The sequence below is a fragment of the Larimichthys crocea genome, chromosome XIII (assembly GCF_000972845.2).
Source record: "Larimichthys crocea isolate SSNF chromosome XIII, L_crocea_2.0, whole genome shotgun sequence".
In the NCBI taxonomy this organism is placed as follows: Eukaryota; Metazoa; Chordata; class Actinopteri; family Sciaenidae; genus Larimichthys; species Larimichthys crocea.
In genome coordinates, this window is record NC_040023.1 from 33513279 (window position 1) to 33526153 (window position 12875).

The 12875-nt window shown below is 43.4% G+C and overlaps 1 protein-coding gene across 2 annotated transcripts in view; it reads right to left on the reverse strand.

Annotated features, from left to right (window-relative positions):
• Nucleotides 1-12875, reverse strand: part of mtmr11 (myotubularin related protein 11) — a 30009-nt gene that overhangs the window by 9781 nt on the left and 7353 nt on the right. For both annotated transcript variants that reach the window (XR_003463584.1, XM_027286870.1), the window contains exons 2-9: nucleotides 11039-11108; nucleotides 4773-4909; nucleotides 4591-4660; nucleotides 3674-3813; nucleotides 3166-3250; nucleotides 1432-1579; nucleotides 1005-1092; nucleotides 372-460 (exon numbers count right to left, since the gene is read on the reverse strand). Coding sequence is in view for 1 of the 2 variants with exons in the window: in XM_027286870.1 (XP_027142671.1) it covers nucleotides 372-460; nucleotides 1005-1092; nucleotides 1432-1579; nucleotides 3166-3250; nucleotides 3674-3813; nucleotides 4591-4660; nucleotides 4773-4909; nucleotides 11039-11108 (827 nt within the window). In the remaining variant the exon portion in view is untranslated. The remainder of the gene's footprint in view (nucleotides 1-371; nucleotides 461-1004; nucleotides 1093-1431; nucleotides 1580-3165; nucleotides 3251-3673; nucleotides 3814-4590; nucleotides 4661-4772; nucleotides 4910-11038; nucleotides 11109-12875) is intronic.

The following is a 12875-nucleotide window of genomic DNA, read 5'->3' on the forward strand; positions in this document are numbered from 1 at the left end:
CACATACACAACTCCGCTGGCCCGTGAACCCTTTCTGCTACAGCATACCAATGTGGTGATTTCAGCCATGGCTGTACAGACCACTCACTCATTGCTATTTGAGATTTTACATGTAGTTATGATGGATGTTCTTTTTTTTATTATTTTTTTTATAGCAGCCTTCATTTTGATTTAGTCAGAGCTAAAGGCTAGAAAAAGTTTCCTACAGCAGATTTAAGGCATAACAGCAAACCTATCATTAGTTTACTGTAACACATGTTTTGCCTTGTGATAGTTACAGCCAACAGTACGGCTGAATCATCTTAAAAACATTGCACACATGAACTGAAGTCCATTTGGAAAAAAAATCACCCACACACCCCCACACACACCTGATGTCGTCTTTCTCGTGGTAGATGTTGTTCTGGAAGCTGGCCATTCGCAGTAGATCACTGCCTCGGGGGTGTCGCCAACACCAGCGCTGCGAGCACAGTTTCATCTCTCTTTAATAACACGTTGGTGAAATTCCCTCAAGACGCTCGCTGCGTCTGTGTTTATCTTGTAATTTGTGTCACAGGAATGTTAATAAGAAGGTAAAACATGTCTAAACGATGACTCCTGTTGAAATATCATTCTATTCTAAAACATAACATACGCTGGAAACGACAAATGCAAGTTCAAAGTCAGACTTGAGAGAAATGTTGGATCTGAACTGGAAAATGTTTTGTGATCTTCAGGATACACCCTGAAGCAGCTTGAATGTTTTATGAGCAGTTGTGCCGTACTGTAGCTCTTCTAGTGAAGTGAACTGCAAATATAAGAATACCTACCTAAAGTCTAGGTCAATTAGAATAATACTGCATATAAAATGTACACAAATCTTGATTTAAAAAAGAAAATCACAAACTGTTTCACAGGAATGTGGCTGTAACATCTTTCTGAAGTGAATGAATCCATGAATCTTCATTTTAAAATGAGTGTTGCTAGGTGAAATCAAAATGTTTCTCTACACCGAGTGCACTCACAGGGATGCGACCTTCGTTGAAGTGGGCGAAGCTTTTCTTCAGCTCAGTGTCTAAAACTTTATGTGGAACCACGATGAACCTCGACAGGCTGAAAGGAAACAGAGCATGAATGGCAGAGTGATCGCAGGCTGAGCTTCATCAGGTAAATGCACTGAGTGGTCTTCTTTGTGTCTTTTATAGGAGTTTAGCCTTGGCTTTGCCTGACACTCAATTTCCTTCATGTTTCTGCAACAGTGTTCCCAAATGTTCTCTGTTCAAGGTTTTACAAGCAGATATATTCACACGTTACTATGGCGGCAAAGCATTTCATGTTTTTCTTCACTATCACACTGAGGAGGGGATAACTGGGATATATCATAGTATACTACATTAAAAAACCCAACAGACACAAAGATGTGTTTGCCGTTCACCTCAATGCCAGATTTACCTGGTGGACATCTCGAAGCGGTCGTTGACTGAACTGACTCTCCAGCCCATGGCCCCGCACCTCTCCAGCTCTTGCTCCCAGTCTGAGACGGACTCATACCAGTTCATGTGGGCGTTTCGGCGACGGTTGCTTAGAAACTGCTTCATTTCTGGAGGAAGAAAGAGATTCAAACGCTTCACGTCTTGCAAATATTGTTGCATGGTGCTTACTTCGACTGCGTATCACGTAAACAATACATTTTGTGAAAACAGGCCTTCAGCTCTGTCGGAGGAAGAGATCAGGGATGGAAATTTGGCTACATACAACAGTGAGTCTAGTCTCCAGCAGAGGACTGATCTGTGAGTAACTAATGCAATAGTCCTGTGTATCACAGTCTGGACAGTTGGCTGGGCAAAACGGGCTATCTAAAGATGTGACCTTGGACTTCAGGACCTTGTTGTAGGCAGTTTATAGATGACACGATTGAGCGATTAATGGTGAAGATGCATTGAAACAATAGTGGAGCAAAGAGAAAAACAGTTGATACAGGCTGTGCATGGGAATGTTTAGCAAAGACAGCTGACTGTGAGACGCCTCCTAACAAATCCTGTCTGAGCTCTTGCTTCCTTTTCCACTAAACTAAATTCAGGGGAGATCAAAGAAACAACATCATGCAAATTCACAGTTTTTTCAACTAACGCAAAAGTCACAATGTGACGTGAAGGACGAAAAGCGAAGCACAGTGACCACACACCAGACACACTTGACCCCCGGGGGCAGAGTTTAACTGTAGTTTCATCTTGCGACTTGTTTCAGAGGAGGCTTGCATTATTTATCAAACGGCTGACAAATCATCCACAGCCTGGTCAGCCTGGCATAGCTTTAACATAGCATAATGTATCGTACAGGCAGGCTCATATTACTCTATATGGCCCGAGGTGAATGGCTGCTGGCTTGGTTACAACAGGGCATTAATGGTGAGGAGTTTTTGCTTTGTCATGAAGAGTGTCTGTGTCTAAAGATGATTGCTGCAATGAGTTGGATCTCTTCTCTCTCAGTGCCTTTAATTACGGAGGCTTAATCTCTTTAATCATTGACAAAAATCAGCCCTTGCAAACTTTAGCCAGCCACGTCTTGAAACCACTAAAGGGATGTGTTTCCTCACATCTGGCGACGCTTTCAAAGACACCGTTTCTCATTGCGTCATCGCAGAGAATGTTTCAAATTTAACCAACCAGAGCGGATGTGAGCTTTGCATGTCATTATGGTCTACACAGAAACCAGAGTGTTTCCTGTTTGATATTCTCTCCAGCTTTAAAGAGCCGTCACATCATGTTCTGATGGCACAAGCAGCAGAAAGTGGAAATAGACAGACGCAAAAATAGATGAAACGGAGACGAGGCCGTGGGTAAATGACGTTCTGTCCCCGAAGCTGGTGGGTGATCATCAAAGCGAGAACAGATTTGATGAAGGCACACCAGGAGAAAACTTTGAAGGCTCGAGAAAGCGACAGCACATGACTAAGATATTCACGCTGCATTTTTTGATTTATGTGGGCATTTGCTTCTCACTTCCACTGAATATTCATCACAGTAATAGACAGATTCACTGATAAACACTTTAGATTATACTGAAATATTCCTCTGTGTTCCTGGGAAATGAGTACATCTGTAGACAGATGGATACTGTTTCACTGCCAGGGAGGTAATGGATGGTTGTATACATGAGTATGCACACATGCATTAATCTACTCACCTACACTCCCGAGAGCAGCGTTCTGGAAAGATAAAACTGACCCTGGTTTGGGAGGCTGGTAGGTCTTGGCGATGGTGTAAGTTATCTGAGGAGGGAAACCACTGTGAGCCCATCAACATGACAAAGGTCATCAGCTTTCAACATCAATGCCTTGCAGAGTGTACGGTACAGATCAGCTTCTCCACGCAGAGGTCTTTAGGCTCTGAAATGACTGATTAAACAGTGCGACAGTAACCAGAGCCTTGAATCTAAGCCAGTGCACACACATACACACACTAAAATATGCCGATGCATGCAAATATTTACCAACCCAAGCGCACAAATCTCGAGGAAAAGAATTTGGACATTGCTCATAAAAACAAGGCTGAAATACTCACATTCAAACTGCTTATCTGCAAATTCCTGTTTCTGGGTTGTGCACGCAGAATTCCTGTATTTAAGCTGCTGACAGACCTTGAAATAAGATAGAGAGAAACTAAACTCCTCACATCAGGAGGTGGACACGCACCTCTAGAACTTGGGCATCAGGAGTGAGGCGGTCAAACAGGAAGCAGATGACTCGCAGGTCCCTGCAGTAAAGCACCAGCTCCTCTGGAGTGAACTTCAGCGAGGAGTTTGGGGTCACCAGCTTGGTTCTGTTTGGGCCCACTGCAACACACACACACACACACAGAGGAAAAGGGGCCTAATTAAACATTAAGCAGACAAATGGGTCAAGAGCCAAAGAACCCCAGAGTATAAATTATGTGCAGTATGTAGGTTAGACCTATAGTATGTGAACTATACAATATAAGCTCTGCATAACATCTTGTTTGGGCAACACTTTTAAAGATATAATCATTAAAACTTTCATGAAATCAAGCTCGATTTTAATACTAGTTATGGTCATGGACATTTTTTTCAAACCTCCAACTTCTTAGTGAGGTCACAAATTTTACAGTAGCTTTTATTTTATTTAATTTAAGGAAGAATACTTCGACTGACTTCTTTATTAGAACAATGACAGCGTGTTGCACTGTAAATAGCTACACACTGCTCTTCTGTTGTATTCGTGACAAGGTAGTTGCTAAATCAGTGTTTGCTGCAGTATTAAACCTCACTTGCTGCCCCCAACAATGATCACAGGCGATGCCAAATCAAGATTACAAACTTTGAACCCTTTTATCCAAATCAATTTAATGATAATAATAATATGAGCAACTGGTGGGAAGTTATCCCAAAAGGAAGATGTTGTCTTCCAAGCATCTTAATTCTAAGTAAGTAAAAGCTGTGGTGCAACTGTAACAAAACAAAAGGCATGCTATCAAATATATTAGTCTGTAATTGGACACAAACAGGGAGTGTCACATTAAAGTAATACGAGACAGTAAATCTCCAGTGGGAGCATTAATTAAAATACTTTTTACTGGTCGTGTGGGCACTTACCAACCACAACTTTCTCGATGGATGCCAGAGCCACATCGTGGTCTCCTAAAAGCACTGGGTCAGCATTGTCCTGCAAGATGAATGTTATTTAAAAGACATAATACATATAACAACACACATGCATCATGTTAAAATGTTGTTCTTTTTTTCTTTTTTTTAAAAATCAGCACAGCTGTTCTTACATCAGGTCTGGGACTGTCCTGGGGCACGAAGGCCACTCTGAAGTGGGTACAGAAGAGAGTCCCAGACAGCCAACCTCTTCCTTCCCTTGCTGTCAACTTCTTTCTGACCATAACAGCTCTCTGAAGTACACACTCGCCTAGATGGGACAAAAGAGAGAGACGCAGTAGATGTTACAGGATGGAATTTATGAGTAATCCATAAGGGGTCTTTTGTTTGACAGGTCTAAAATTGCATAAGTGAGTGTGTACGGCGGGGTGCTTCATAACAGGAAGTGTACAGAGACAGAAACAGCAGCAAGGAAGTCCACTGAGAGCAGGCGGCTTGGCAGAGGCGGTTACAAGCTCCTTTAAACCAAAAAGGTGTGACCTCAAATGTTGCTGAAACTCTTTGTTTGGTTAAGCGTGAACCAATTCACACTGTGTTTGTTTTGTCAAATGTACGGCTGATTTATGAAAAATGTAATAAGTGAGCACAGTGTACGCAGAGACAAACGAGAGGCCTGAAAACAGTGCGTTCATTCAGAAGGAGAGCGTCGCCTGCTCTGATGAAAGCGAAAATCTCTGCAGCTAGAGTTTCAGAGAGTGACCAGAACTCCTTCCAAGGCAAAAATATCTTTCCGGTTTTAATCATATTCGATGTGTATTTGTCTGCTTGATCCTGTTCAGACCGACTGAGTGACGAGTCCTCGTCACCGTCTGAACGGAGAGCGAGGTGTTTTGAAGAAGCAGCCTGGAATTCCAGGACAAAGCTTCCAAAAACAAACAAACAAAAAAAAAAACTCTTACACACAAACACAGATGTGCATACAGCCTCAAAGAGAGAGAGGGGGGGGGGGGACAGTTTCACCAAAACACACACACACACACACAGTGGTGAGACAGCACATTTATAACAGTCTCCCACAGGAATACAAAAGCCTTTGCCAGCTAGACTGTGGGTTTCCATGGCAACAGAGTCCAGGGTAGGGTAGGGTAGACATGGAGAAAATGGCCTTTTTGTCCATGACAAGAGGAGCCAGACACATGGCAGGGCGAATGTTTTCATATTCACTCAGAGGCTGTGAAAAGGATGGGAAAAGAGTGCCGGTTCCTCAAAGCTGAAAAACATTCGGAGGAAACACAAAATTCCTTCGCTGCACATGTGGAAGGAGCTATAGCACGACACTCAGTCTGGAAACGACGAGCAGAGCTGCCGGGCAGAGCCCCGGTGTACTCCTCGCTCTGTGCTTAATGAATGTTTTCGGGGATGTCAAACAGACATTTCTACACATAAAACACTTGTTTATGCTGTGAAAGAGAAAAAAAAAAAGAGCAGTGTTTGCTTCAAACACCATAATTTTTAAGATTTTAAAACACTGGGCGTGCTCTATGATTATGCGTATGCCCTCAGCCTCCGAAACTATAAAAAACTCAAGCCTGGACTTATCAATTAAACCCGACCACGCGTGATCTGGCTACACAGATTTTTAGATGCTTAGCGCTGGGAACACAAGTGAACCCTTGTTGGGACAATCTGTGGCTTTGCGCGCCTCGTCATAATGTCTCTCCAGGGTGCAACTGAGTCGAAAAACATTCCTGTAGCCTAAAGATTCGAGAGCTAGTGAGGGAGGAAAGGAAGTGGAAGACAGGAAACGGGAGTCTTTTGCTCTCTTTGGGGAGATTGAAGAAGTTTGTGCAAGCAGGTGCTTTAGTCCAGCATGACTCAGTGACTCAAAGTGACTTTAATCAAATAAAATCTTTTATGTTTCTCCTGGAGGGATTCAAACAGCGTTTGAAACAATGTGGCTGTAACACAGAATTAGTGCACTTTCACATTTATTAAAGCCAGACAATCTAATGTTTCAAATTTAAAAATCACAAATAAGTCTGCCTGTGATCTTATGTGTACATGGAACTGATGTTCAGGACATATTTGTTTGGTGGGTGTGGGCCATGGTTAGCTGGATTACAGAGCCACGAAGAATAAAACAATAGCGGCAACAATAAGACAAAGAAGAACAGCTGAGCTCGTTGTTCAACAGACAAAGCTCACTGAAGACCACGTCTGGTTGATTTCAGGTTCCCGGTGTCTGCTGCAGACGTTTCAATGCCAGCAGCAGCTTTACAAATGTCAGTTATATCAACCTCTGACAGCTTTACGGGCTGGACAGCTCGCCAAAATAAAACGTTGGGTTGGAGTTTTGACCGAGTGAAAGAGCAGACGACATTGTGCCTTGAGGCAAAAAAGCTGCACTAGGTGGTTTTATTACACTGAAATCCAGCAGTTCCCAGTATTTATTATCTGTATTAGTATAGTAAGGCCTCACATGCCACCACAATTTGGCACTGGGTTGTCAGGAGGTACCAAATAATGCAAACTCTTCAGAGTGGAGGAAATCAGTTCAGTTTAAACAGTGAGAAAGTATTTGACTTGTTTTCAGGAACTTGTTTTAAAAAATGTGGCATTTTTCTACCTCTATACGCTGTCGGGCATAAACGTTGGAAGTAGAAATTTGAATTTCCCCTTTAACGTTTCAGCTGCTTGTGTTGACGTTGCGGTCACTGACTTGGATGTGCGGAGAGAGAGCGACCTAAAGGATCAGCCTGAGAAAATACAGCTGAGAGACATTTGAACCACATGCCCTGAGCCGCGGTTTTATTTGTTTTCGTCCACATTTCTTACTCGTTTTCAGCTACGATGCACGCATGGCGAAACATCTCTCCTCAGACCAGGAATAGATCGCGCTACGTTAAATCCACGTACAGAGCTGCGTGTACAAACTGATAAGGATATTTACTGTAGAAATGACAAAAGATGAAAATTATAGGGGAGTGTACAGGCCCTCCCTATAATTTGACACAGCACAAGAGCTGCTCTGTTGACAAACTGTAGTACAGACCCAACCCAAAACCACCAACATTCATGTGATGCAACGTCCACAGTCTCAAAATAACAATCACGTTAGATTAGCATGTCATGCAATACAACAAAAGCAAAACATTTCCATCTTTTCCCTTCACTGAGCCGACGACTAACAGTTAACAAACCAGGTATACACATGAAATCATAAAAACAATGTCTCCTGACATTAGAGATACAAAATTCTTCGTCCAATATCACTTTTCATGGACAACAAACGACAAAAACATCCATTCAAAGTCATCCAAAGAGAATTTAATACCTTTTTTCCAACATCAAGATCGAAACCCAAGTATACAAATATCGTCGCTCTGGTCTCTTGTCCATCAGTCAACGAGGTATAAAGTTGACTGACGGCCTTTTAATCCCACAGTAACATAAGACTGTGGAGAAAAGGGGGATTGTGAAGTTGCTCTGGAGGGGGTCCTGGCCTCTTGGCATTGTGTGTGAATGGACAGTATACCCCGCCTCCTCCTCCTCCTCCTCCTCCCCCCACTCAACACTGAAAAGGTACACGATCTACCTATGGCTGTCGGAGCTGTCCTGACCCGTTTGCCCTCCCGCAAGGCCGGCTCGGTTTCTGCGGTCCTGTGTCCCGGTGTCACATGAGAAGACCGTGGACACTGGGCACTGCCCTGTTAACTTCTGGGAGAACGGGACAAAAAATATTTCTGATTTTGCAATTCATACAGTTCTCAACTTGTCGGTGGATTTGGGGCACAACACGACTTAAGTTGCAACAACAGCTTCACTGTACTGATGTCGATATGAGAGTTAACAGTACTGTTTTCACGCAAGGTCGACAAATGACCCATCTTTTGCAGACTGTGTGTGTGTGTGTGTGTGTGTTCAAGAGAGAGAGGCCACAGGTGCAATGCGAGCCCTTTCACACCGACCCGCGACTCCTTTGTGTCTCAAAGTGGACTTGTTCTCACAAATTGTCTCAACACTTCTGCAGAGCGTGCACAGAGTCAAACGGATAGATTTCTCCGCCTGAAATCTGAATCGGCTTTAAAAAAAAAAAAATGTCCAAAAAACTAAATAAAAGACTAATAATGAGTCATGTTAGCTCACAGGGGAGCTATTATAGGACTCAATGGAAAAAATTCTGAGAACATAACAATCTCTTCTAATATGAGACAGGTTCTCGTGGACAGCTGTGTTTCTAATCTGTCTGGAATGGAGGTGGAGAGAGAGAAGAAAGAGAGAAAGCGTAAGATGGTTTTGGAGATGGAGAGCGAGCAGAGGGGGAAAAAATGTGAAGAGTAAAGACAGTCGACATTTCACAGTGAAACGTTAACAGCTAAGAATAGGATCCCTGTGCGTGCTGTCAAGGAGCAGCACAGCCTGGAAAGTATTTGATGGAAACACACTGTTGGAAAACAAATTAGACACTAAGTGAATGAAAATAAGGAAGGAAGTGAAGTGTGTGTTTGTGCATGCGTGAATGTGTGTGTGTGGTGTACTGTTTGTTATTGTCAAAAGGTCAACATGAGCCCACGAAATCCTGTGTCCAAACAAAACAACAACGGAGCCATGAAAGATCAGGCTTTATTTTTTTTTAAAAAGTAAAAAATGACGAAGCAAAATCCGCTGATTTGATCTGCAGCCTGTCCCTCGCCTCTCTCAGATCTAGGCTGTCTGGTCTAGTGAAAAAGCTCCTGCAGGGTCGAGCCTGCGAAATAACTCTGACTGCAGCAGCAGCAGAGATTTTCTGGTGCCCTGCACCATCGAACAGATTATCACTTGGATTAGGAGGGCTGACCTCTGGCGAGGCTGGCTGGCTAAAACACTCTCTTGGGGTTCACAAAGTGATTTCAGGGTGACTGTGTTATCGAGGCAGCTGGATCTCCAAACGAGCGTGAACCGAATCAGAATTAAAGAGTAGCTTCGGTGTTTTGACAACCTGAACTTATTTTCCCGTGTTTTTTTGTCCAAGTGACTAAAAAAGGGATAACAAGATTTGAATTTGGTCCAGTATTGAGGGAAAGAGCTGAAGCCTGCAGCCGCAGAACGAGCTAAGAGTGCCTGTTGTCGCCACTGAATGTTCAGATTACATTATGATAACATCATGGAAAGGGCCCTACAGAGAAACCAAACGTTTTCTGTACCTTTCTTTGTGAAATCTCCTCTGTAGGCACAAGGTCTCCAGAGTTTGCAGCATTGCAGCAGCCGGTTCACCCTCCCCCCTCTCTCTCTTTGTCCATATACCCAGGCTCAAATAAATGCAAGCACCCATACAATTCAAAAGTTGAAATCGGCTAAATGTTCAGCCACGAAACTGAAAATCTTTTTACGCAGCGTTAAATTACGCTTTCTGTTCTCCAACACGACAGACTCATCCCGGCCGGTGCGTTACTGCACTCACATTTCCACTGTTGTTTTCCTGCAACAAGTCACCTCGCCTCTCCTGAGCTTTCAGAACGAGACTTCCCCTTGAGCATGAGGCGTAGTGGGTTAAGCAGCCGCCCCGTGTGTAGAGGCTATAGTCCTCGTCGCAGCTGGCCCCGGTTCGAATCCCGCATCGGACGGCCATTTACTGCGTGTCATTCCCCCTCTCTCTGCCCCCTGCTTCTTGTCTATCTTCAGCTGTACTATCATTAAAGGCATAAAAAGGCCAAAATAATCATCAAAAAAAGAGTAGAGTCATGCTGTCAGACACACGTGATAACACTCTGAGCCCTTTTAATGGACGCACTGTTGCCAGTGAATAAAATAATGCAGGCACAGTTACTTTAGATATACACAGCAGTGGTGTGAAAACTGTAGAAACTATAAATCATTCCACAAGTTGTAAGCACCCACTACAGTAAGCTCTGCAACATTAAACCTCTAATCACTGTAGACGAACATGTCATGGTGATTTTAATTCCATTTCGTAAAGCTGAAAGACTTTCAGATCTCATCTACGCAAATGTTCACTGAGGCGCCCAGACCTCTTCCTTTTGTGTGCTCAGATTAGCTTATCAGCAGCAGATGTTCCCCCCTCCTCCATCCCAAAGGCAAAGCACCTGCTGTGACATTCCTGATCCAGGTGTGGCTACAAGTGCAATATGGAAATTTCCAACCGCAGCGAACAATTCTCTGCCTCAACATCATCTGATCCTGGAGCTGCACTGCAGTTGTCCGTTGAAGGTCACGCTGTGCAGGTGTTATATTATTTACTGCCTCTACACATTTCTTGTGTCTGGCTGTTTGCGATGTTCAGCTGCAGCTTGAAGCATTCTTTTATTTATAGTATTTAGTCAAGGCAAGGCAAACATGGAAGACGCGTGTAAGAACTGATGTATTGATCATCGTGATTACTACGGCACTGATTTACACACGTAAAAACCCTCATGCATGTCATATAAAAACACAACGTTACCTGGCAGGCAGCGTAGCCCGAACACATCTCGACTCCTTGCGTTCACGCCGCTCTGACTCAGCATCCTCTCCTGTAATAGAGACAGACAGATGATTATAGAAGTAGTTTGACATTATGAAAAGTCGCGAGAGTTGTTTTATGTTAACAGAACCCTAAATTTAGTTCAATACACCTGACAGCAGCCTGATGTCCAACCTGTGCCTACTAGGAATGGGAATCAAGAACTGGCTCCGTGTGTTTCAATTCCATGGAATCGTTTGGCAGTTTATCTAACGATTCTCTTATCGATTCCAGCAAGCACGAATTACGTCGCGTAACTTCCGCAAGAAGTTACATGCGCTCGATTCCAGCAAGCATGACTAAGTACGCCACGTAACTTATGCAAGTTTGGCACGTGCAGTGCAATCAGTAGTAAACAATGTCACCCACTTAAGTCAAACGCTCCAAAGTTTGGCTGCATTTCACCAAAAAAGATGGCAACAGGGCGACTTGCAATCATTGCAAAGTGGAGATAACAGCGTCAAGAGGGAACACGACGAACATGCAGAAACATTTGCGCACACAACATGCAATATTTTTAAATGAATGTCGTGTTTTTTGCCCCGCTTCGGACTGGAGATGAATCTCAACCTAGCAGCAGCGGCAGCAGCCAGGCTATGACCACCTCTGTGGTTACTACGGAAGGTAACACACTGCCTACCAAGTTAGTGCGATGTGCTTCTTTGTAAAACATGCTATAACAGTTCACATTAAAGAAATGCCTTCTGCATTACATTCAGAAGATGACCATGACGAGAGAGAGTCTGGCTGGCTCAGAGGCTGCCAGCTGTACTAGTACTCGTTCCAGTTCACTACCTCCTCTAGATGATGCTGATCAAACTGTTTGTTCTCCTTTTTTCCCCAAATGAGAATCGATAAGAGAATCGATAAAGAATCGAATCGTTAAGCAGAATTGATAATGGAATCGGAGTCGGAGTGCCTACAAACTTTTTAAACTTGTTAGAAGCAAACTAAACACACGGACAAAACTTTAAGTCACCTTTGGTCTTGTTGATTATATTTTTGTATTTATGGCTCTGCCTGCTTCTCTCATCTGGACTCATTTCCATAGACAAAGAAACAAAGCCAAACCACACAATGCTCCATGATTCTTAGTTTCCATGTTGCTGTTTGTTCCTGCTTTCTCTATAATAGTAATTTAGTCTCGCTCACTCAAGTTCTGTTCTTACAAGCAAGAGTCCAACAGAGTCCAACAGAGGTTTCTAATCAGACCGCGGTGCTTACTAGCACATGTGCTTCCACTTAACTTGGCTACTAACCCCCCTTTGTGAAGGCCATTTACATTTATCGGGCTCGAAATCCCATAATACGGCAAGGCTTGCAATGTGAGAGGACGATATGATTATACAGGTGGCGAACATGCGTTATAGTGGCGCAGCAATAGAGTTGTGTTTCTCTGAATGGACGTCCAAGAAAACTATATACATTGTAGAGCTTTAAACGTCTGGCTCAGCACTTCTGGCTGAGCTCGGCCCCCACAATGAAACTATTAATCACTGTTTCATTTAGAGCACCAGCTCTATCGCTTGAACGCCGGCATTTCTTTCGAGTCAGCAAGGATGTGTGAACAATAACAATGAATCTACTCAGTCGCACCCGGTGTGTTATGCGAACAATTTTGCAGTGTGGTGAATTCTGTGTTAGTGGGCCTTGCTTGTGAAAACCTGAGAGCCTCCATAAAAACAAAAACAGGGAACGTTGAACAAAGAGGACCTCTGCTCCCTGAAAAGGTAGTAAAATCACACTTTGAATGTGAGACTGACTGTTTCTTTGACAG